A 26,276-nucleotide genomic window follows, 5' to 3' on the forward strand; every position below is an offset into this window, starting at 1 on the left:
CCCCGTGTCCCCTAGGGTAGGTACCCTCACAAAAAACATGCAGTAATCCTGGTCTCTAAACTGCCTCCCCCTGGCCAGCCGGGGCGCCTGATGGAGGGGAAAGGAACTGGTCGGAATAACGTGTTCCTTCCACGCGCTACGTCCAACCAGGGAAACTCCCCCCTGTCAGGTGTAAAAGGAGCAACTTGGACACTCAGGCATGAAGGAAGCATGAGTTCAAGTCCGTTGCTCTCCCCTTGTCCCCCAATATATGGGGACTAGGTTGCTCTCCCCTTGTCCCCCATATATGGGGACTAGGTTGGTCTCCCCTTGTCCCCCATATATGGGGACTAGGTTGGTCTCCCCTTGTCCCCCATATATGGGGACTAGGTTGGTCTCCCCTTGTCCCCCATATATGGGGACTAGGTTGCTCTCCCCTTGTCCCCCATATATGGGGACTAGGTTGGTCTCCCCTTGTCCCCCATATATGGGGACTAGGTTGGTGGAGGGTGTGTAGAGCCCAGGATCACATTAGATGATTGACACAGGGGTGAAAAATGGGTTACAAAATTGTGGGATAAAGAAATAAAATAAAAATAAATACGTTTGCTCTGAAAGAATATATTCAAATATTTGCACCACATTTTCACGACTTTTAAAAAATAGCAGACCTACAAGCTCATAGCGCGCCACTCGGTGGCGCGCTACGAGCTTGTAGATCTGCTATTTTTCAATAGCTAAAGCATAACGTAACGCTTAAAACACCAGAAGGGGTTCCCGCCCAAAATGGTTTAATTTCACTGAAACGCCTTTTCCCCCCAAAAAATTTGGGAGGTGAAATCTTCCATTACTACACCGTGCTAATAAGTCTGATCTATCTTTAGACGCGTTAATATAAACGAAAGAACATATTTTCAACGATGTGCACACATTTTCCTAGAGCCTGTAGATCTGTTATGTTTCAACAGCCACAGTTTAAAACAGTGGTTAATGTGGTTAAACGCTGAGGCGACACAGATGTGTTCCAGGTCTTAAGGGCAGTTTAAAACAATGGTTAATGTGGTTAAACGCTGAGGCGACACAGATGTGTTCCAGGTCTTAAGGGCAGTTTAAAACAATGGTTAATGTGGTTAAACGCTGAGGCGACACAGATGTGTTCCAGGTCAGTTTTAAGACAACCTCTGGTGTGTTTTTTTTTCTTCCTTTCTGTAGAAGTCCAGCTGTTCCACTGATGAAGACTCCTCCCCTTCCTGCTCTGACAGTGACGAGGATCAGGTGAGGAAATGTCAACATTAAGTTTCATTAATTAGTTCAGGGATGGTGCAACTTTGATGATGGAGAGGGCCACTATAATTCTACACTCACTCCAGAGGGCCATATATTACTGTCGTAGCAAAAATAGCCGATCTACAAGCTCAAAACGCGCGACACGTTTTGAGCTTGTAGATCAGCTATGTTTTGCTATATTCGAATTTAAATCTTGAATTATTTCTTTCTATTTTTGAGTTTGAATCCTAAAAATTTACATTTTCATGTCATTTCAAATGCCTTTAATTATACGTGTGTTGAAGCATTGAGCTACTAATTTAGACTGAAGTAATTAAAGCAGGTCATGTTTTGTATGTTGTGGAATTGTAAACAGCTGGAACCAATATTATATCAGTATTGTGACATTAACCTGAGGGCCACATTAAGTGAAGGTGGGGGCCGCATGTGGCCCTCGAGCCGCCAGTTGCCCACCCCTGAATTAGTTCAACGACTCTCACCTGTGGTCAGGTCATGAAGGGTGGGGTCATGACCAAAGACAGGTGCATATCGCTCAGAGGGGTCGAGCTGTGGAATGGATTGGATGACAAACTAAAAAACTGTAGTACAATAAATAAATCAAAACAATTGTATAGATCAAAAATAGTAGAACATTGATATGATGTTTTGTTTTCTCGTTTTGTGTTTTGTTTAGTTGTTTTTGTTCTTTTTTGTCTTGTTCCTGTTAACTGTATTGTCCTGTCTGTCTTTGTTTTTGTTTTATGTTATGTTTGTTTGTTTGTTTTTGTTTTGTTTTCTTGTTGTTTTTTCCCCTTCTGTTTGCTTTGTTGTACTATTTTACCTCTGAAAGCCATTTATCTGTTAGGGTAGGCACTATAAGCTTAGGCTTCAGCCTACACCTTTTTGGTCAATGTTTCTTTAGCAAAAAAAGAAAAAAAGGAGGCACTGTATTGATTTGTTATAATGACCAAAATAAATAAACTCTACCCCCGAGCCAAATCCCATTATTACCCATTATTAGACACACTCATGCTTGTGAGCCTTATATGGAAGTGACCATTTTAACGGTCATTTTGTTGATTTCAGAAAACGGACAAGAAGAAGAAGAAGAAGAAGAAGAAAAAGGATAAGAAGAATAAAAAGAAGGTGATATATCAATCAATCAATCAATCAATCAATCAATCAATTCATTAATCGATGAATTGATTACTAATGTTTAACTACTGTGATGTTTTATTATATTGTCAGGCAGAAACGTCTTATCTCCATATTCTAGCTTTTTGTGTTTGTTTTTTTCATAAATGAACGTCCCTACTTGATCAGTATCTAGAACAAGAGGTTTCCTCTCAACAAACAGGGCTCCCCCTTACCTCTCCACCCTCCTCGAGAGACACATGTCCCGTTCAAGGCCTACTCATAGTCATGGTTTTCGGTGGTGAGGTGGTGACCACCGCTTGAAACACATTAATTAAACTGACACATTATTTTCAGCTTGTTTCAGCTAGGTGGTCCACAGCTCCACAACACCCGTCAACAACAATGTCCATCCTCCTTCTCAACCGCGGCCAGTCCAGTCCACACATGCACATAATATGAGCCTACCTTTTGTGTGACCACTACTGCCACAATTTACAATTACAATTTACAATGTAGGCATTTAGCAGACGCTCTTAATCCAGAGCGACTTACATTAAGCAAGAACAAAAAAGCATGGGAATACATCACATAAAAAGCATTTATCATGAAACATGCGTAAGCTAAGAAAGTAACAGTGGAATATCTATATAATGAAACTATACATATAAACTATACATATATACTATACTATGCTATACATATGTACTATGGCGTGCTATGACTATATACAATGCAATTATAGTGCTTGTATATAGTCATACCGTAGCATGCCATAGTACATATGTATAGCATAGTAGTATAGATATATAGTTTATATGTATAGTCTCATAATATAGATATTCCACTGTTACTTTCTTAGCTTACACATGTTTCTTGATAAATGTTTTATGTGATGTATTCCCATGCTTTTGTTCTTGCTTAATGTAAGTCGCTCTGGATTAAGAGCGTCTGCTAAATGCCTACATTGTAAATTGTAAATGTAAATTGTGGCAGCAGTGGTCACACAAAAGGTAGGCTCATATGCGCATGTGTGGACTGGACTGGCCGCAGTTGAGAAGGTCACTCTTACACCACTCAATACAAAATAGAAAAATAAATAGCAAACATAGCAAGACAATGTTTTTTTATCAAAATGGGATAAAACCACACATCTCCCACCTGGGCTATTGGGCAACGACCACGTAGGCCATATTAAACACAGGGGGGCAGATCATATCAGAGTTATACGCACTGATCTGCACCTGTTTAGACTATAGCCTTTCCGAGCTAAACTTGGTACTTTTAGTGTTTTGTTGATGTTAATTAATTTCTCGTACTCTCGTTTATCTCTTCTCTGTTCTCTGCCCTGGCCCTCACTCACACAAAGGAAAGCGCTGTATAAATCCCAGATGTTATATTTGATATTCATTATTACTTGCGCAAGCAGAGCAAGCAAGTAATAGTTTCGCCCGGCTCGTATGCACCGTCCCAGCCAACCCGCCACTTTTGATGCGTATGCACCGTCCCAGCAAATTGTGCCTGATTTGCTGGGACCAGATTACATGGTGTGTATAATATGTATAACTAGCTCTTAATGATGACGTAAGAAATATGTGGATTAAAGGACCCAATGCCAGAGTGAAATTGGTTTTCGATGGTGACGTAATGATGATATGTTTTAGTGTTGGGAGGATTAAAGGTAATGCTCCTGTGTATACATGTATGTAATCTGGCACCACTGCCGTATCAGGCACAATTTGCTGGGACGGTGATACGCATCAAAAGTGACAGTTTATAACGGTCGGTAGTTGGCCATTTATGGCCTACTAGTGTGCAACAAGCAAGTATGCACTGGACAGAGTGCAGTTCTAGTTTTCTGATATTTTCTGTTGTTCATGTCAGGACGACGACCCCTGCAGCTCTGACAGCGATGATGACGAGAAGAAGAAGAAGAAGAAAAAGAAGAAGAAGAAGAAGAAGAAGAAAAAGGAAGAGGTGTGTGTTTACGCCATAGAGTAAATATGAATAGAGACGGCACCCAGAGGAAACCCTGAGGCCAAATGGACATAGTGGCCGAATGAAGGTATTGCAGTGTGGGCCCCAAACACATGAACGCGCTGGTCCGTTGACTATCATTGTGCACATTCACGACGGCAGCACGCTCGTTCGCGTTCGTGCGCGTTCGTGCACGTTCATCGGCAGCGCGTTCATGTGTTTTGGGGCCAATCCATCCCAGAATGCTCTCTGTTCCTACCAGGAAGGAGGAGTGAAATCGCCTCATGCGCTTTAGAGCAACTTAATGCAAGTGGATGGAAGGAGAACAGCTAGCGTTTAACCACATTAACCATTATTTTAAACTGTAAGGCGACACAGATGTTTTCCTGGGGCCTTTTTCACGAAACTTGGATTAACTAATCCAGGATTTAAGCCAAAACCAGGCTTGTTAAATCCTGTTTTGTACAGCCTGGTTCATTCCGTTCGGAGCAGGTTAAGTCCAAAGCATCAGTTTCCATGGGAACTAATGTGGCATCACTTTCATGAAACCGAATCAAGCCTCAACATATCCAGGTTAACTGGTTACATTAATCTGGCAAGATTAACCAGTTTTCATGAAACCGGTTAATCGCTGATCCAGGCTATAATAAACCAGGATATCTGTTAAATCCGGGTTTAATCGCTAATCCAAGTTTCGTGAAAGAGGCCCCTGGGTATTTTAAGACAACCTCTGGTGTGTTTTTTTTTCTTCCTTTCTTTAGAAGTCCAGCTGTTCCACTGATGAAGACTCCTCCCCTTCCTGCTCTGACAGTGACGAGGATCAGGTGAGGAAATGTCAATTTTGTCATTTTTTACAGTCTAGGGTCATGACCCCCGAGCCAAATCCCATTATTACCCATTATTAGACACACTCATGCGTGTGAGCCTTATATGGAAGTGACCACGTTAACGGTAATTTTGTTGATTTCAGAAAAAGGACAAGAAGAAGAAGAAGAAGAAAAAGGATAAGAAAAAGAAGGTGATATATCAATCAATCAATCAATCAATCAATCAATCAATCAATCAATCAATTGATTAATAATGTTTAACCCATTCTGACCTGAGATCAGATTCACACGAGGTTTCCACTGGACACACACTGGTCTGATGAACCCATTCTGACCTGAGATCAGATTCACACGAGGTTTCCACTGGACACACACTGGTCTGATGAACCCATTCTGACCTGAGATTAGATTCACACGAGGTTTCCACTGGACACACACTGGTCTGATGAACCCATTCTGACCTGAGATCAGATTCTAAAAATGTCAGTCGTTCTTCGATTTAAAAGAAAATAGCAGATCTACAAGCTTGTAGATCTGCTATTTTTCAATAGCTAAAGCATAACATGATGCCAACACCAAAATGGGTTCCCGTTCAGAATGTCTTAACTACTGTGATGTTTTATTATATTGTCAGGCAGAAACGTCTCATTTCCATATTCTAGCTTTTTGTGTTAGTTTAGACTAGCCTTTCTGAGGTCAACCTGTTACTCTGAGTGTTGCTGCTCGTTTCTCTGTTCTCTGCCCTGGCCCTCGCTCAGACGCTCAGACGCTCAGACGCTCACACAAGGAGAGCGTCTTGGAGTACTCCGAAAAGCGCTGTATATAAATCCCAGATGTCATATTTGATATTTATTATTTTCTGATATTTTCTTTATGCCAGGACGCCGACTCCTGCAGCTCTGACAGCGATGATGACGAGAAGAAGAAGAAGAAGAAGAAGAAGAAGAAGAAGAAGGAAGAGGTGTGTGTTTACGTATACGAGTGCTAACCACATTTATATTTCAGCTGAATGCAAATCCACCATCTTGGAATTTCCAGTCCCAGATAGGGCATAGCAGTCATGGCCATTTTGTGGTCTTGACTGTTTTACACGCTTAATCAACCCCCCTTCACTGCCGAGATTGTTGTATTACCTTTAGAGCATACGCTGAATTATTTGGGCTTTTAATCCGCGAAAATCCAGCGAAAAAAGCTCCCTCGGTATGTTGTGATCCGAGCGTATCATCCACCATCTTGGTGCACCCGGAAGACGCACACAAGACTCGTCTCAATGAGGCGTTGCATTTCCATTGGCCTCAATTTCCCAGAAGCCCTAGCAGCCCACAGCATGTGACGATTTCCGGTTTCGTCATCAAAGCGAATGCATCTAGTCTCTATCTCCGCGACGAAGACGGATTTTCTTTTTATTTATTACAATACAGCGGATTAAACACATAAAACAAAAGGCGGGTATGTCGTATATGGCAGCGACAGTAACCTGGAGTAATCCATTCCCGGCACGGAAAATGATTTATATTCAGTGATTTCACTTAATTCAAATTTCTTTTTTTTTTTCATAATCCTCCCTACCATAGAGTGTGCGAGAGAATTGCTTTCTTTCCCCCCCTGAAGTCTCCTGATCTTGGAACGCGACATTTTGCGCTGAACAAATTTATTTAGAAATCCATGTCGAACAATATCGCATCTCCACTATAGCTAAAGAGTGCTGGCTTGCGGCCCGAAGATAGCCGATCTAAAAGCTCTCAACGTGGTGCAGCGCGTCACGTTGAGAGCTTGTAGATCTGCTGTTTTAACATTTTTTTGTCCAAAAGAGTGCCCTGTTACAGGATTTCAGTCCCTGCCCCTCTCTTAAAGGAGAATTCCATACTAAAAGGCTTTCTTACCTTTCTTTGTAGTTGTTACGTCCCCACCAAAGAGGTCCAGGTGTTATTTTGTGCAAAAGCTCCTTATTGGCTATTTCCCTTACCATAAGCCCTAAATGAATTGCATTGAATTGAATGGGAATTGAATGGGGCTATGGGGTGTTGGGGGCTATGGGGCTATGGGGTGTTGTGCTAATTCACCTATTTCCATCGCTCAAAATTATAATTTCTTTGTATATATCCTCTCTTCATAATGTAAATAATATCCCAAGCGGCACACTTTACTACTTCTTTAGATGGAAATAAGCGAATTAGCACAACACCCCCATAGCCCCATTCAATTCCCATTCAATGCAATGCAATTCATTGAGGGCTTATGGTAGGGGAAAAGAAAGCATTCTAGCATGGAATTCTCCTTTAACACTCTCTGCACGTGCCTGCGGAGAGGGGTGCTGGCTGGGACTAACTGAAGGACACATTCTCTATGTTCTCTCTGTCAGGATTCTGACTCTGATGGAGACGGAGAGAAGAAGAAGAAGAAGAAAGATAAGAAGAAGAAGAAAAAGAAGAAGAAGGAGGAGGAGGAGGAGGTCTGTCCATGAGTGCTTGATGTCGTCGTAATGAGTGTTTTTACACATGCTGAAAATAGCCGATCTACAAGCTTGTAGATCGGCTATTTTCAGAATGCAACCAAGTGTAAAATGACTTGTAGTGGATCTCTTGTCCACTAGTCCCTTCTTAACATTTTAGTCTAGTTTTTATTTGTCGACGAAATTGTCAGTATATTTAGTCTTAGTTTTAGTCGTCGTAGCTTAGTTTTCATGTAGTTTCCATTTAGTTTTCGTCAGTGGAAAAAGGTAGTCGACGAACATTTTTCGTCTTAGTTTTAGTCGACGAAAACAACACTGTTACTAACCCGTCCCTAACATCAGTCTTAACCGGCCACGTAAGTCCCCTAACCGGCCACGTAAGTCCCCTAACCTCAGTCTTAACCGGCCACGTAAGTCCCCTAACCTCAGTCTTAACCGGCCACGTAAGTCCCCTAACCTCAGTCTTAACCGGCCACGTAAGTCCCCTAACCTCAGTCTTAACCGGCCACGTAAGTCCCCTAACCTCAGTCTTAACCGGCCACGTAAGTCCCCTAACCTCAGTCTTAACCGGCCACGTAAGTCCCCTAACCTCAGTCTTAACCGGCCACGTAAGTCCCCTAACCTCATATCAGTCTTAACCGGCCACGTAAGTCCCCTAACCTCATGTCAGTCTTAACCGGCCACGTAAGTCCCCTAACCTCATATCAGTCTTAACCGGCCACGTAAGTCCCCTAACCTCATATCAGTCTTAACTGGCCACGTAAGTCCCCTAACCTCATATCAGTCTTAACCGGCCAAGTAAGTCCCCTAACCTCATATCAGTCTTAACCGGCCACGTAAGTCCCCTAACCTCATATCAGTCTTAACCGGCCACGTAAGTCCCCTAACCTCATATCAGTCTTAACCGGCCACGTAAGTCCCCTAACCTCATATCAGTCTTAACCGGCCACGTAAGTCCCCTAACCTCATATCAGTCTTAACCGGCCACGTAAGTCCCCTAACCTCATATCAGTCTTAACCGGCCACGTAAGTCCCCTAACCTCATATCAGTCTTAACCGGCCACGTAAGTCCCCTAACCTCATATCAGTCTTAACCGGCCACGTAAGTCCCCTAACCTCATATCAGTCTTAACCGGCCACGTAAGTCCCCTAACCTCATATCAGTCTTAACCGGCCACATAAGTCCCCTAACCTCATATCAGTCTTAACCGGCCACGTAAGTCCCCTAACCTCATATCAGTCTTAACCGGCCACGTAAGTCCCCTAACCTCATATCAGTCTTAACCGACCACGTAAGTCCCCTAACCTCAGTCTTAACCGGCCACGTAAGTCCCCTAACCTCATATCAGTCTTAACCGGCCACGAAGGTCCCCTAACCTCAGTCTTAACCGGCCACGTAAATCCCCTAACCTCATATCCATTTGGTTCCATGTGTTACACTCTCAGAGTTAGTTAGTTGTTGTGGTCATTCGGGGATAGCTTTTTATGATTTTATGGTGATAGTATTGTCCGCTCATGTTGTACAGTAGCCTACATGTTGTACAGTAGCCTACATGTTGTACAGTAGCCTACATGTTGTACAGTAGCCTACATGTTGTACAGTAGCCTACATGTTGTACAGTAGCCTACATGTTGTACAGTAGCCTACATGTCTGTGGCAGAACATTGAATGTTGACCAAACTGTGTCCACCATAAGCCAGCATGGAGATGGGTGCTGTCTGGGACTAACTGAAGGACACATTCTCTATGTTCTCTCTGTCAGGATTCTGACTCTGATGGAGACGGAAAGAAGAAGAAGAAGAAGAAGAAGAAAGATAAGAAGAAGAAGAAGAAGAAAAAGAAGGTGTGTTCATGAGTGCATCAGAATCAGCTTTATATTGTCACGTCACGTCACAGCTGACAATTTAAAGAAAATGAGAAAAAAAGTGGTTGAAATTCGCTTGTCATTTCTCTCCAAGATGAACAAAGAAAGGGAAGAAGAGAGAGGGACTGTGTGGGTTGTAAGGAGATCAAGATCAATGCAGGAAAAGAAAGCTTGAGCGCTTTTTTTATTTATTTTTTACAAAAAGTACAGGTTTTCTTCTGTGTGGGTCTTAGATATATATATACAAGCATGCCACAACTGGTAGAACCAAGAGGTCTCTTAGCTTATTTACAAGCTTATGCTACAACAGTAAGGAGTCTCTTAGCGTAATCACCATCACTGGAATGAAATGGAGCCAGCAGGTTATCTGGAGCCTGTACTGGAATGAAATGGAGCCAGCAGGTTATCTGGAGCCTGTACTGGAATGAAATGGAGCCAGCAGGTTATCTGGAGCCTGTACTGGAATGAAATGGAGCCAGCAGGTTATCTGGAGCCTGTACTGGAATGAAATGGAGCCAGCAGGTTATCTAGAGCCTGTACTGGAATGAAATGGAGCCAGCAGGTTATCTGGAGCCTGTACTGGATGAAATGAAAAGCCTGTACTGAATGAAATGGAGCCAGCAGGTTATCTGGAGCCTGTACTGGATGAAATGAAAAGCCTGTACTGAATGAAATGGAGCCAGCAGGTTATCTGGAGCCTGTACTGGAATGAAATGGAGCCAGCGGGTTATCTGGAGCCTGTACTAATGAAATGGAGCCAGCAGGTTATCTGGAGCCTGTACTGGCTGGGATCAGGAAACACGGATACATCCCACGTTATCCCACTATTACTAACCCTAATCCTATCTAACCCTAACCCTAACCTCAGTCTTAACCGGCCACGTAAGTCCCCTAACCTCAGATCAGTCTTAACCGGCCACGTAAGTCCCCTAACCTCAGATCAGTCTTAACCGGCCACGTAAGTCCCCTAACCTCAGATCAGTCTTAACCGGCCACGTAAGTCCCCTAACCTCAGATCAGTCTTAACCGGCCACGTAAGTCCCCTAACCTCAGATCAGGCTTAACCGGCCACGTAAGTCCCCTAAACGTATATATATATATATCAGTCTTAACCGGCCACGTAAGTCCCCTAACCTCAGTCTTAACCGGCCACATAAGTCCCCTAACCTCAGTCTATTCTCAGCCAGCATAGGCTCCAGATAACCTGCTGGCCTGATGGATTCGAGTGATAACTGGTGTGTAGTACCAGCCATATCTATGGTACCAGCATTCAAATCCAAGGGGGGTAAAAAATATCTCTGGCCTTCTTTGGCCCCCTGGTGGCCGTGGAAAGTCCTGCAGTCCAGACTAAAATTGTCTTTGAAAGTTCCCTCGAGAAGTTTGAAAAGGATCATCTTAGATGTACAGTCCAACAGCTGCACATGTGTGGATATGTACAGTACTAGCCCATGTTCATGCCTATATATCTATTATGTCGGTTTAGATTTTGTATATTTGTGTATTTTGCCCTGCTACTAAAAGATTAGGTGATTTATTGTATTTATTTCATAGGTACTTTGAGGTGTATTATGGGTGTTTTATGTGATATTTACGATGTAGTTCTGAAGTGTAATTCTATTTCTGCCTCTTGGCCAGTAGTTCCCACGTGTAAAAGAGTCGCAGTCTCAATGTGTTTTACTGGTCAAATAAAGGTCAAATAAATAAAATATGGGTTGATTATAGCTAGTATAGTCATTAGTCAGCAATGAGACACATATCAGACTGACTCTGTTTGGGAGTAAAACAGTCATGGATCTTCTCTCTGACAGGATGCTGACTCAGACAGCGATGATGATGATGATGATGATGTTAAAAAGAAGAAGAAAAAGAAGAAGGATAAGAAGAAGAAAAAGAAGAAGAAGAAGGAGGAGGTAAGGAAAGGAAAGGTACTATGTTTACCCTGCAGGGTAACTGGACTAAGGAAAGGAAAGGTACTATGTTTACCCTGCAGGGTAACTGGACTAAGGAAAGGAAAGGTACTATGTTTACCCAGGGTAACTGGACTAAGGAAAGGAAAGGTACTATGTTTACCCAGGGTAACTGGACTAAGGAAAGGAAAGGTACTATGTTTACCCAGGGTAACTGGACTAAGGAAAGGAAAGGTACTATGTTTACCCAGGGTAACTGGACTAAGGAAAGGAAAGGTACTATGTTTACCCAGGGTAACTGGACTAAGGAAAGGAAAGGTACCATGTTTACCCAGGGTAACTGGACTAAGCAAAGGAAAGGTACTATGTTTACCCAGGGTAACTGGACTAAGGAAAGGAAAGGTACTATGTTTACCCAGGGTAACTGGACTAAGGAAAGGAAAGGTACTATGTTTACCCAGGGTATCTGGACTAAGGAAAGGAAAGGTACTATGTTTACCCAGGGTAACTGGACTAAGGAAAGGAAAGGTACTATATGTTTACCCAGGGTAACTGGACTAAGGAAAGGAAAGGTACAATGTTTACCCAGGGTAACTGGACTAAGGAAAGGAAAGGTACTATGTTTACCCTGCAGGGTAACTGGACTAAGGAAAGGAAAGGTACTATGTTTACCCAGGGTAACTGGACTAAGCTCAAGAACTTGTTTACAGCCAGGCCCTGCTCATAGAACATTTCATGGTAGGGGTTCAATGCCTTGTTCAAGGGCACTTCAGCGGTGGTAATTTTAATGTGCCGGTCCGGGGATATGAACTAGCGACCTTACGATATCAAGACCGCTCCGCAAACCGTTCGGCCACCGCTGCCTCAGGTAATGATCTAATCGCTGAGCTTCTAGATCTGGCCTAAAATCTATACAGGGCTGAAGTGGTCAATGTAGGTTTTGTGATGATAATAATCAAAATCTACAAAAGTAACTATAGGAAATCAAGTTTTAAAATCATTGTAGATGGAGTAAAAAGTATAATATTTGTCCCTGAGATGTAGTGGAGAGGAAGTAGAAGTATTATTATATCCCTTTCAATGCATTGATGAAAGCGAGTGACATTTAATTCTGTGGAGTTTTATTTTCTTTATATATTTTATGTATGGTATGTTTCTTTCAGGATTCCTCCGACAGCGATGGAGGGAAGAAAGACAAGAAGAAGAAGAAGAAGAAGAAGAAGAAAAAGGAGGTATTTCTGCGACATACTCTCACTCCCCAAAATGCACAGTGGTGGGAAAACGTGTTACGTTTGTGTACTTAATTTTTTATTATTTTTTGAGTGGTGCAACCACTCCAAGGAACAGCAATGTCCGTGTTCACCTATGCCTGTGTTCACCTATGTGACGTTAATGAGCACCAGTATATGACTATGAGTACCAGTAGGGGCGCTGTCGTGCCAGAAACGGGGCGGCGGTGGCTCAGGGGTAGAGTGCCTGGATGGTAACCGTAAGGTTGCCAGTTCGAACCCTGTGGGCTCCCCCAGAGTTACTGTCGAAGTGTCCTTGAGCAAGACACTGAACCCCTAATTGCTCCTGATGTGCAGGTTGGTGCCTTGCATGGTTTCCGCTGCCATCGGTGTGTGAATGTGTGTGTGAATGGGTGAATGTAATGCACAGTCTATGTAAAGGTGTGTGAATGTGTGTGTGAATGGGTGAATGTAATGCACAGTCTATGTAAAGGTGTATGAATGTGTGTGTGAATGGGTGAATGTAATGCACAGTATATGTAAAGGTGTGTGAATGTGTGTGTGAATGGGTGAATGTAATGCACAGTCTATGTAAAGATGTATGAGTGTGTGTGTGAATGGGTGAATGTAATGCACAGTCTATGTAAAGGTGTGTGAATGTGTGTGTGAATGGGTGAATGTAATGCACAGTCTATGTAAAGGTGTATGAATGTGTGTGTGAATGGGTGAATGTAATGCACAGTCTATGTAAAGGTCTGTGAATGGGTGAATGTAATGCACAATCTCTGTAAAGCACCTTGGATAAAGGCGCTATATAAATGCACCATTTACCATTTTAGAAACAGAGAGAGGGATTAGTGATGCACTGTTGCCTGCTAATGAGAGAGAGAGAGAGAGAGAGAGAGAGAGAGAGAGAGAGAGAGAGAGAGAGAGAGAGAGAGAGACCAATGAAAAAGCTTCTACATTGTGGCCCCTAGATGCGTCACAGTGACTAGTGTTTTGGGGTGAGCGTTTAACCCATTGCTGGCTGTCTGAAGAAAAGCTTTAAGTGAAAGTATCAATATTGCAAATCTGCAATAAAGTACAGGATACAAGTAGGCCTACTTGTAAAAGTGCTGGCATCAAAAAGTAGGCTACTAATTGTGCAGAATGTCTAGTTTTTTATAAAGTTATCATAAATAGCAGTTCCACAATCTGAAATTGATCTGTTAACTAGAGCTGGGACTCGATTAAAATAATTAATCTAATTAATCAGAGGCTTTGCGATTAATTCATCTAGATTAATCGCATTTTAATCGCATATCAATATTCAACCCGAGAACAGCGAGAAACCTTTTTTTATGTTTTTTGGTATCCCAGTGAATCAACGAATAGTGACTACAAGATACCACTCATTTTCAACATTTTACTGTCATTAATATATACCTGTAATAATAAAAAGTCACCCCATTCTGTGTTGCCTAGAACTGGAGGTCTGAAAAAAAAATAGTAACAGTAACAAGTACATCTCAGTGACATCACAAAGCTGTACTTACTTCATATTGTTACTGTTTTTTGTCAGACCTCCAGTTCTAGGCAACACAAAACGGGGTGACTTTTTATTATTTCCAGTTTTCAGTACTATAGAAAAGCGCCCAGTGAGAAACGTTCCACGGTGGAAAAAAAGGTGCGATTAATTTATCTGTAGTTAATCGCGATTACTTTTTCTGTAGTTAATTAATCTAAATTAATCGCAATTAGTCCCGGCCCTACTGTTAACAGGATGCGGTTATTTTTCCTCTCTCTGTGTTTATTGTTTATTGTTTATAAGGATCCCCATTATAGCTTTTGCCTTGAAACAAGCTAGTCTTCCTGGGGTCTGACACAGACAGACATTTAACAAAGGCAATACTTACAATTGTTTACACAACTCAAAATAAAACATAGTAAAACTAAATATAAAATAAGAAATAAAAAACATAGGAGAAATAAAAAACAAAGAAAAACATAGCAAAAAAATCACTTTCAACAAATTATACTTTTGAATTATTATTTTCCCAGGGTTACTGCAGTATTATGGTTTACATAAGGTGTTCTTTTAACTTGATTTTAAAGATGAATGTTGTATTTGTATTGGTTATACACTTTGGTAGTGCATTCCAACCTGTTACTGCTCTGTAGATAATAGAAGATTTAAGAATATTTGTTCTTGGTTTAGGTGCCACCAAAACACCCGAACTGGCTTGTCTAGTCATATGGTTATGTTCGTCTCTTACATGTGCTACCTGTTCAGAGAAATACTGTGGTTTTTTTGTCCATTAATACATTTCTGAAAAACGTAAGAATACGAGAATGTAATCTATTCTCAACAGTAAGCCATGATAGATTTCTGTGAACAGGATGTTGTTGTTTCTGTTTCCTGTCTCCAGGAGTCTTGTTCTGAGGCCTCCAGTGACGACGACGTGAAGAAGAAGAAGAAGAAGAAGAAAAAGAAGAAGAAGAAGAAGAAGAAAAAGAATAACAAGGACGTGAAAGATAAGAAGAAAAAGAACAAGGTCAATCAGTTCAGGATAAAAACATATATATATAATTACTAGGGATTTATTTCTGTGTTAGCCGATACCGATACCAGAGAATAATTATTATAATAAGAACAAAATAAAATTACTTCCACCTAAACATCATCATTGATGTTCATTGGTTAGTCTTACAATGCCATTGCGGTCATGATATATTTGCATATATACATGATGTGACCAGATTTGACTGAGAGACTGCCATCGCGCACATAGGCAGAACGTCACACAACTTAAAGGAGAATTCCATACTAAAAGGCTTTCTTACCTTTCTTTGTAGTTGTTACGTCCCCACCAAAGAGGTCCAGGTGTTATTTTGTGCAAAAGCTCCTTATTGGCTATTTCCCCTACCATAAGCCCTAAATGAATTGCATTGAATTGAATGGGATGTATGGGGTGTTGTGCTAATTTGCTTATTTCCATCAAAAGAAGTAGTAAAGTGTGCCGCTTGGGTTATTATTTACATTATGAAGAGAGGATATATACAAAAAATATATAATTTTGAGCGATGGAAATAAGCAAATTAGCACAACACCCCATAGCCCCATTCAATTCAATGCAATTCATTGAGGGCTTATGGTAGGGGAAATAGCCAATAAGGAGCTTGCACAAAAAAACACCTGGACCTCTTTGGTGGGGACGTAACAACTACAAATAACACCTGGACCACTTTGGTGGGGACGTAACAACTACAAATAACACCTGGACCTCTTTGGTGGGGACGTAACAACTACAAAGAAAGGTATGAAAGCCTTTTAGTATGGAATTCTCCTTTAAATGGGACATTTTTAACATAAAAGAAAAATGTTGTTGTTGTGGTCACCTCTAGGACTCGGAGTGTTCCGGCAGCGATGCTGATGACAAGAAGAAGAAGAAGAAGAAGAAGAAAAAGGATAAAAAGAAGAAACAGAAGAAGGTAATGCAAAAACATCATTTGATGGTGTGTTAAAATTACAGATTGACGTTCTCTTCCTACAGCCGGAAGTGCTTCAAAATAGGAGCTCTGGGGTGCCGGAGTTGTCTGAGCGCTTTTACTCTGAAAGCCACGACCCGGAAACAATCTCCTAAAAAAAGTTGACCTTACATTGCGATGACTTTAATTTATACGATATATGATCCAAAAAGCGTTCATATTTTGCGGGAGAGAGACGGATGAGGAGCAGAAATGACTGACAGTTTGACACATTGTGTGTTTTCAGGACTCGGGTTCCGGTACCGACACTTCCTGTGGACGAGACAAGAAGAAAAAGAAGAAGAAAAAGGTGATTTATTTTTGTATTTTTTGTGTTTTTACAAACACCCCCCCCCCCTAAACCCCCTTAAACCTATTTTTACCTCAAAGAATCAAACAAATAATCAAGAATCAAACAAATAATAAAGACCGCGTCCGTCCTCCTCTTCCAACGAGGCGCATGCACGCGATAGTCTAAAGTTATTGTAGTTTAATCCGACGCAATGCACGAAACGCGTGGGGTACCCCTTAGTATTGACAATCCTCCAGGAACACTTTGGAATGATCTCACCGATCGCAGCAGCTCCGTTAGCCTCCAACCGCCGGCAGATATAATCCTGTTTCCAACGCCGATCCCCGACGGCAACTCCAATTGCGATGCTTTACCCGAGGGGCATGACTGTCCTTCAATTGTCACGGCTGCAGATCACTGTGTTTAAACTTAAAGAACGGTTTTAACGCGACCTGGCGCCTGGAGCTCCTCTTCTCCTCCGTGTAGGCCCACACCCTGTTTGTTTGGGAGATCCCTCCCGTGTGTCACTTCCTCCCATTAGTAAACTTGGGTGGTGGCATCAATCAGTCATTGACACCTGTCAATCACCCTAGTACCAGACCCTTTACCTTTCACATAGAAATATGAAAGCATAAGACTCTCACAACCCACATGTTACATATCACACGTATACAAATAACATGCACAGAAAATAAAGCAGAACGACATTAATAATGTGCTTTTGTCACAATATTATATTCAAAGATTTGCGCCACATTTTCACCATTTTTCCAACAAAATAGCAGATTTACAAGCTTGTAGCGCGGCACTATCGGCGCCACGCTACGAGCTTGTAGATCTGCTATTTTTCAACGGCTAATGTTTAGATTACAATAATGGTTAAAATTTAAAAGCTATAAAGGTGACAGAGATGCTTCCTCAGGTCTAAACAGGTCTGTTCGACACTCGCAACAAAACAACATATATATTATAGTACAGAAAACGTAACACCAAGACAAATGAAAAACATGAGGTTACATGAGGTGTACAGAACCATCCTATACTGTATCAGTGGGGAAGTTAGTCTAATGCCTTCGATGGCTGTAAAGGCACACAACTCCTACTAAAACGGACCTTTTTTCCATGGCAAGGTTCTGCATCTTTGTCCTGATGGCACGAGGTTGAGAAAGCGATGCAGGGGATGTCCTTGTAAAAAACTAATACTGTAATAACAATATAAATCACACCCCTGTGAAGTGAGCAGTGCAAACGTTGCACTGCTATCATCACACCCCTGTGAAGTGAGCAGTGCAAACTTTGCACTGCTCACTTCACAGGGGTGTGATTTTTATTATTATTACAGTATTAGTTTTTTTCTTATGAAAGCAGAGAGTCTTCTGTTTCATACGGTATATAGTATGTACATGTCGCTATAGGCCTTATTTTGTGAATATTTAGTTGTTCAGGTCCATGCCTTCTCTAAAATTCTCTCTGGTGGGCGCAAGCTGCATTCAATAGCCAATTACTGACAAACTGTACATGGGATCAATGTGTATTGTTTTCCTCCTAAAAGTAGACATTCAGGGCTTTCATTCAGTGTGTAGTATGTATATGATATTAATTAATTTATGTTTATTTGTATATCTGCCTGTCAATGTCTGTGACTTTAAACCTTTATAAGTCGCTATGATGATAACTTCATGATGATTATGATGATTATGCGCGCCTCGCCTAATCTATCTCACATATCTGCTCATTGTCTCAATCGCAGTAACAGGGGGGGCAACAAAAGTCTTGATCTGTGTAGGCTACCTTCCACCGATCGTTTCAGAACCATAGTATAACGGTAAGACGCGTTACTGGATCTGTGAGGTTAGTGGTTGACATGTCTGGACATGTCCGGGCAATGAAGCACTGAAGCATGTAGGAGCGATGGAAAAGAGCTTCATCGACGGTATCGAGAGAGATGCTAAGCCCGGCTGTGATATCGACAAAATGACAACTCGATGGCTTCCGCAGAACACAACGGTTTAGGATGAGGACATGTGTTCGTTATACATTACAACCGGGTCGATGACGTCCCAGACGCCTTCATTGCGGTCTTATCACTGCAATTATAATGAATAAAAAGGTTACAATCACACAACCGACAGTGAAGACGCTATGGTGATCTCCAACGAAAGACATGTAAAGCGGCCAGTTGATCATGGCGGTCCCTCGATAATGTGATTTTATTCCTGCATTTGTCCATGACTCCATGTGTGTTGCAAACGTTATATGCAATGCCGATCGTTGCAGATTATTCTTATTCGCCGTGGGGTTTTATGGCTTGTATACGGGCTGCGGGCAAATCGATGCTTACGGCTGCGTTCTATCTTTTTCCGAGATTGAGAGAGGTGCAAGGCACTGGGCAGTGGGGGCGGGGCACTGCGATCCGAGACGGAGAGAGAGACAGACCCCCCCACATTCCTCCCTCGGGAGAAACCATGTAGAAACAGGAGGGGAGGGGGAATCGAGTGTTACTATTCTATTCACACACACTACTAGAGCATAGACCAGGGGTCCTCAACTAGAAATTATGAAGGTCCACAAATATTTTTTTGAATAAGACCGAGGTCCGGTCCCATGCGCGGCGTCCATCGGAGAGCGGGGCTCTATGCCCGTTTAGTATGGTCAAGCCAAGCTTATACAAATCAGATCCCCTCCCGACCAACCAATAATGGGGTGCAGAGTATGTTATTCACTTTGACAATATTCCCCTCCATGGCCTCCAGAAGTCCACAGCAAATAAAGAGAGGTATTATGTTGAGGCACAAAGAACACTTTTATTTTGTCAAGTTGTTCCTGCTTAATAAGAGAAATAGCACATTTGGTTAGCAAGACTTTGTTAATCAGTAGTTGTCTTTTTTTCTTTAACAAAAAATTAAATAAATACTCAATGAATAAACAAAACAATCTCTTTTTAACTAAATTAAATAATAACATAAAACTAAAAATCATTTTAATTTGAATAATTCAAATACCTTTTCACACCCTCTCCAAGAATCCCCCAAAAAATATATCAGGAGAGGGGTTAAATAACCTTTTTTAAATACAGACACAAGGGAGCACAGGAAAGCTGTTCTTCCACTAAAGGTGAATGCAATGCCTCAGGCATGTAAATATGCTAAAAAAATTAAACAAAATATCACTTTCCTTTTAACAAAACAAATCAAACCCTCATATCCTAATAAAGTGGCAAGACCTCAGTCATAAGGTGCAAAAAAGAAGGTACTGTATGTGTGAATTTGTGTCAAACACTGCACTGCTTAATGAGAGAAATTACATTTTGTGCTCGTTGCCAAGACTTTGAACCTTGGCACAAATGGTGTGATGGCCAGGCGGAGACACTGATGCAAGTGTTCATTGGTGAGTCTAGTGCGGTACTTGTTCTTCACAATATTCATTGTGGAGAATGCAGACTCACATCTGTAAGTTGACCCAAACATTGTGAGAATGTTAACTGCCAGCTTATGTAGCAGAGGATAATTAGCTGCAGTTACCCTCTTTGTCCAGAAGGTGATAGCGTCACACTGAGCCTCTTTAACCCATTCTGACCTGAGATCAGATTCATACGAGGTTTCCACTGGACACACACTGGTCTGATGAACCCATTCTGACCTGAGATCAGATTCTAGAAATGTCAGTCGCTCTTCGATTTTTCAAAAATAGCAGACCTACAAGCTCGTATCGCGCCACTCGGTGGCGCGATATGAGCTTGTAGATCTGCTATTTTTCAATAGCTAAAGCATAACATGATGCTGACACCAAAATGGGTGCCCGTTCAGAATGGGTTAAGTGCAATATTTTCCTGGAGGTCAATCAACTCATGTTGCAGAGTAGCAGCTGTTGGGAAGATTTGGTGTGCTTCTGCAGAGAACCCTCTTACATTTCTGACAAGGAATGGGTTGTCAATACAAAGTAGGACTTGTGTTCCTAATTTGAAGTCATCAAAGCGAGTCTTGAAATTTGCAATCAGCTTCTCCACAAATTCCAAATGACACTGAATCCGACCTCTTTCTCCTTTGGTCTGTTCCAGAAGTTTGGGGAAGTGTTCGAGTCCATTCTGTGGGTAAAAAAAAAGTAAAATAAAGAATGAGAAATGCTTTAAAAGAGGTATGAAGTATCAAAAATATGTTAAGTGGAATCCAGGAAATGTGTGTGGTAGAAATGAAAAATAAAAACAACTTACCTCAGTTACCTGTAGGTCAATTTTGAAGTTCTCAAGCTTCCTCTGGAAGGCACGCACTGCTGACATCAGCTCACACACTGTGTTGTTCTTCCCCTGTAGCTTGAGATTTAGGTCATTGAGATGTGGTGTTATATCGGCCAAAAATGCAACGGCTTCCATTTTTTCAGCATCTTGCAGAAGTTCCAGGAACTGTATTGCTTTTATGCTCTTTTGCTGAGACAGAAACACTTCCAGCTCTTTCCCAAAAACGCTCCAGGACCTTGCCTTTGCTCAGCCATCTGACGTTGTTGTGCAGGAGCAAATCATCATATGCTGCATCTACCTCTGTTAGGAATGTACGAAGCAAGCGGTGCTGCAGTGCAGATGTTGCTCTCAGGAAGTTTATGAGTTTCATCATCATTGTCATGATTTCAGAGTACACTTCTCCCAGACGTGCACAAAGGACAGACTGGTGGATAATGCCTATCAAGCCAGGGTGGTGCTCTCTCAGACGCTGAACCAGACCTTTCTCTACCCCCAACATGGCTGGAGCTCCATCAGTAGCAATTGAAACAACTTTCTTCACATCTATTTCTTTTTCATTCAGCATTTCTGACATTGCTGCATACTGTAGATGTCTTCCCCCCTTGTTTGTCCACTGAGGTTTAACAATCCCAACACATCTTCAATGAACTCCCACTTTGCTGCATCATAATATCTCACAAACACCACCAACTGAGCATTATCAGTGGTGTCAGTGGACTCATCGACTGCTAGGGAAATACAATCTGCATTTTGTATTGCATCACAAAGCTGTTTGGACAAATCATCAGCAAGCAATTCAGTACGTCTGGTTGATGTGGTATCTGACAGTGGGATTTGCTTTATTTTAGCTGTCATTTCCTCCTTTTGTTTGCCTTCAAACATGGTGTCATCACTTCAGTCATACATTCTTTTATTATTTCAGCATCAGAGAATGGCTTCTTGTGCTTACCCAAAACCCACGCCACTTTCAGTGAGCACTCTGTTGCTTTTTGTTGTTGTGTCATACATGTAACAATCTTCCTGCTTGAATCTTGATATGACTTTTTCAACTTCTTTATTTCTTTGGTTCTTAGCTCTGAATTAGGAGGAAAGTTCCGCTCAAAATAGCTGTGCTCTGTCTCATAATGGCGTTTCAAATTTTGACTCTTCACCAGAGCTACTGTCTTTAGGCATAATAGACACATTGGTTTGGTGCTCGACGGAGGTAGAATGAACGCATATTTGTCAGTCCATTCTTCATTGAATCGCCGATTTTCACTGTCCACCTTTCTGAATTTAGAACAGGCCATGGTCTTTCATTCAACATGTATTTATAGTCGTATTCTACTGTTAAACAGCTGCCGAAGTGCCGGTACAACAAGGGAACAAAACTGCTTCACTTAAATCAAAACGAAATCTCCCGCGAGTCGTAGTTGTGTGTGTGCGCTCTGTGCTGCTAGTGGGCGGCTGCTCAGCTCAGCTGTCCTTAACTGAAGCCGTCATCACACAGGGTGCGTTCGGAAATAGTGCACTGAGCGGCAGTGAGCGCACTGTGCAATGCAAAGTAATAGGTGAGTGTCCTCCCGTGCGGTATTTCCGAACGTGCCCACAGTCTTGTCGCGCATCGCTGCGCATGTGTGACTCCGACCACAGCTAGTAACAGCCAATCAGCGCATCGTTCTCGCTGACATGCCCGGCCATTACACACACACACACACTTTCAGCTGCACTGCGCTCTGCTCTGCAAACGAATGCATCTATTAATCATGCATGCAAAGGAATGATACAACGGATAATTTTAACAAGGGGTCGCGGTAACTCGCAGATTATAGTCCACAGTCCACACATATACTGGGGGGAAAAAAAGAAAAAAAAACGTTTTTTTAATTTTATTTTTTTATTATTGTTTTTTTTAATAATTTGCCTAGGGTCCGCAGAGAGGTGGTCCGCGGTCCGGTCGTGGACCGCGGTCCGCCAGTTGAGGACCCCTGGCATAGACCGCCGCCTCTTTTCAGGAGGGGGGGGCTTTTTTTTCCCGGGATCACAGACCGGATCTTCCAAGAGGCGATCGGAGTCACTTTATATATTGTCCGGGCACATAGAAAGATGAACTAAAGTATTCAATAAAAAAGCTATAAATACATATAGATACGTCTCAGCACATGGTGATCGGTAAACAAATGACGTATAGATACTGGTTCAGCAAACGATGTGTTAATAAACAACATGAATTGTGTGCCAGCAGAGCTGCAGTGGATCTGAAGGGGAGGGGTCGTCCAAGGACAAGGTAATAATAATAATTACAATAACAACAACAACAACAACAACTTTATTTGTTCTGTAGGGTATAGCACATTTCATGACATGCAGCTCAAAGTGCTTTACAGAGCAATGGAGGAAAAGCATAAAACAAAGCATTAAAATAATATCAATAAAGACAGTGAATGAGGCAAAACGGTGTGGACATGAATAACATCACAGATAATTAAATAAATCCCACCCGTTCTCATCATACGTCATCTCATTCTGACCAATCACAATTGGCGTCCTCACATTTCTGCCCTCACTTTTTTTAATGTCCTCAATACATACTTTGCTCAGCCAATCAAATCATCTCAATTACGCGTTCAGCCAATCAACTCATCGCTGTTGTCCACACGCCCACACACAAAGCTGGGCATAGGAGGAGGGGCTAGTGCCCCTCAAAAAAAAAACGACTAAAATCCAGAGTGAATAAATATCCATTGGTCTGTGCTTTAAATCTGTCTACAGAGGCTGTCTGTCTTTATAGGTGTAATGGGAGTTTTGTTCTTGTGCCCTAAAACATGATCATCGGGTAGTATTATTTAATTTGACCCTGGGCATCCCGCCTGGCAGTGAAGCCACAACGCCAATGGAGTTCAGTGGTGGTGGCCGTCAATGAGTTCCCATTCTGAACGGGAACCCCTTTTGGTGTTAGCATCATGTCATGATTTAGCTATTGGAAAATAGCAGATCTACAAGCTCATAGCGCGCCACCGAGTGGCGCGCTACGAGCTTGTAGGTCTGCTATTTTTGAAAAATCAAAGAACGACTGACATAGAAACATAGCTTTTTCAGAAAACTGTCTGGATGTAGAAGACATTTTTAGAATCTGATCTCAGGTCAGAATGGAAAACTGTCAGGAGTTAGAAGACATTTTTTAGAATCCGATTTCAGGTCAGAATGGAAAACTGTCAGGATGTAGAAGACATTTTTTAGAATCTGATCTCAGGTCAGAATGGAAAACTGTCAAGATGTAGAAGACATTTTTAGAATCTGATCTCAGGTCAGAATGGGTTAAAACTCATCCACCGCCAAACACAACTTTGACTATTATTTTTTTATTTTTCTCTCAACAGGAGGATTGTCCAGGAGGACGGAAGAGCTGCGACCTGCTGCCCTCTGGTGGCAGTGACAGCTGTGGCGGCAGAGAGCCTAGATCACTGCTGCCCTCTGGTGGTGGAGAGAGATCACTGCTGCCCTCTGGTGGTGGAGAGAGATCACTGCTGCCCCCTGGTGGTGGAGAGAGATCACTGCTGCCCTCTGGTGGTGGCGATGAGAGCTGTGGCGCAGCCAAGGAGCCGAAATCAAGGTGAATTCTTCTTCACTTTTAGGTTTAATATTTTGGTTGTGACTTTTTTTTTAGTTTAGTTTGGATTTGTTTTTAAATGTTGTGGGCTATTCGATCTTTAACCCCATATACGGGTCCATTACACTCTCAAGAGTTAAATTATTATTAAAAAACATCTGCATTGTTTGCAATTTATAGGCCTAAACAAGACATCTACACAATTAGAGAATGTCGGATAATTGCTACTTTGATTGCCTGTTATCTCTCCTAATGGTGCCAACATCGATACAGCGTAATTATGGAATTGTGGACAAAATCTCAGCCAACGACAACAGCAACATATTCTAAGCAGTGGGCAGTGGGGAGATAGCCAGTTGGCTCCAGCCTAGCTCTGGTCCATAGCCTTCTACTGCTTCCATTCTGCCCTGCAGTAAGGCTATGGGACTATCAGTTTTAAATCTCAAATCAAAATCAGACTAGCCTCTCCTCTTTTGTGGAAATCTCACAAACGTTTGACCTACTCACCAATAAAAAGACGGTTGTGTCATTAGAAAGACTACTTTCCTTAGTGGACACACGTATAAACTGTACTTTTTGGCCAGAAAGGGATTTTTTTTCACCGGAGGAAAGATATTTTCTATGAGGCAGTTCTCTGGGCAATATCAGTAGAGGGCGCAGCGGAGTGACTAAATATATATATATTTTTTCCGGTGGAAACAAAATCCCCTTTTGGCCAAAAAGTACCGTTTATACGTGTGGTGGGGAAGCAGTAGAAGGCTATGGACCAGAGCTAGCTCCAACCATGAATCGCTAGGAGGGTCAAGCTAGGTCTGAGAGACAGACTCACCTCAGTATACCAGAGACCAGACCATGGCCTTGTGGTTAGAGTGTCCGCCCTGAGACTGGGAGGTTGGGGTTCAATCCCCGGCCGGGTCATACCAAAGATTGTAAAAATGGGACCCAGTGCCTCCCTGCTTGACACTCAGCATCAAGGGTTGGATTGGGGGGTCAAATCTACCCCCCAATCTCCAAGAGATGGGTCAAATGCGGAGAACAACTTTCACTGCGGTAACGTGTGTGACAAAATCGTATGACTTTGACTTTGACTTTTGAGAGGCTAAATGTCATCAAATGGTGGTTCCGTGGCTCAAACGCTGCATAAATAATGGTCCTTGATGTGAAAAAGGTTGAAAACCGCTGAAGTAGGATGTTAATTTACCCCAATGTCACGAGACACTTGCCGCCATCCCCTCCAATGTCTGGCTTTTTGAAATTGCGTCGATGTGGCAGCCAAGTCTATGGACTTTTAACGGTTGTTTAGAGAGCACTAAACGTGACGTCATGTGGCAGCCAAGGTCTATGGACTTTTACTGTTTGTTTTAGAGCAGTTAATCAGACCAGTGTGTGTCCAGTGGAAACCTCGTATGAATCTGATCTCAGGTCAGAATGGGTTCATCAGACCAGTGTGTGTCCAGTGGAAACCTCGTATGAATCTGATCTCAGGTCAGAATGGGTTAATCAGACCAGTGTGTGTGTCCAGTGGAAACCTCGTATGAATATCTGATCTCAGGTCAGAATGGGTTAATCAGACCAGTGTGTGTGTCCAGTGGAAACCTCGTATGAATCTGATCTCAGGTCAGAATGGGTTCATCAGACCAGTGTGTGTGTCCCAGTGGAAACCTCGTATGAATCTGATCTCAGGTCAGAATGGGTTCATCAGACCAGTGTGTATGTCCAGTGGAAACCTCGTATGAATCTGATCTCAGGTCAGAATGGGTTATACAAATTGTGTGCAGCGGCCGGGGCGCCGCAGTCGTGTGATTTCCTTTTTTCTTCTCTTTTGTGTAAAGCAGGGATCCAAAGCTGGAGTGCTCCCCGTCGCCCTCCCGGCCCTGTGGTGGTGGTGGTGGTGAGAGCTGCCTGGGGGGTGGGGGCGGGCGCAGCGCCCCCGGTGGGGGGCGCCGGGGGGGGCAGGGCCCCCCGTGGTCATCTCCTCCCATGTCTCTGCCTTCTAAACCCGTGTTGAAGATGTCGCC

General features: G+C 42.4%; 1 protein-coding gene across 1 annotated transcript in view; it reads left to right on the forward strand.

The window, feature by feature from the left end:
• The window catches only part of LOC310864623 (uncharacterized protein), a gene marked incomplete at its 3' end in the record, with an annotated part of 57,043 nt that overhangs the window by 30,114 nt on the left and 653 nt on the right, over positions 1-26,276 (forward strand). Inside the window, exons 20-29 of the mRNA XM_083773311.1 lie at positions 1,192-1,254; positions 2,332-2,391; positions 4,264-4,362; positions 7,546-7,627; positions 9,397-9,479; positions 11,309-11,410; positions 15,048-15,170; positions 16,021-16,107; positions 24,029-24,261; positions 26,094-26,270. Of these exons, the coding sequence (XP_083629437.1) occupies positions 1,192-1,254; positions 2,332-2,391; positions 4,264-4,362; positions 7,546-7,627; positions 9,397-9,479; positions 11,309-11,410; positions 15,048-15,170; positions 16,021-16,107; positions 24,029-24,261; positions 26,094-26,270 (1,109 nt within the window). The remainder of the gene's footprint in view (positions 1-1,191; positions 1,255-2,331; positions 2,392-4,263; positions 4,363-7,545; positions 7,628-9,396; positions 9,480-11,308; positions 11,411-15,047; positions 15,171-16,020; positions 16,108-24,028; positions 24,262-26,093; positions 26,271-26,276) is intronic.

The sequence above is a fragment of the Protomyctophum parallelum genome (assembly GCF_964188405.1).
Source record: "Protomyctophum parallelum genome assembly, chromosome: 9".
In the NCBI taxonomy this organism is placed as follows: Eukaryota; Metazoa; Chordata; class Actinopteri; order Myctophiformes; family Myctophidae; genus Protomyctophum; species Protomyctophum parallelum.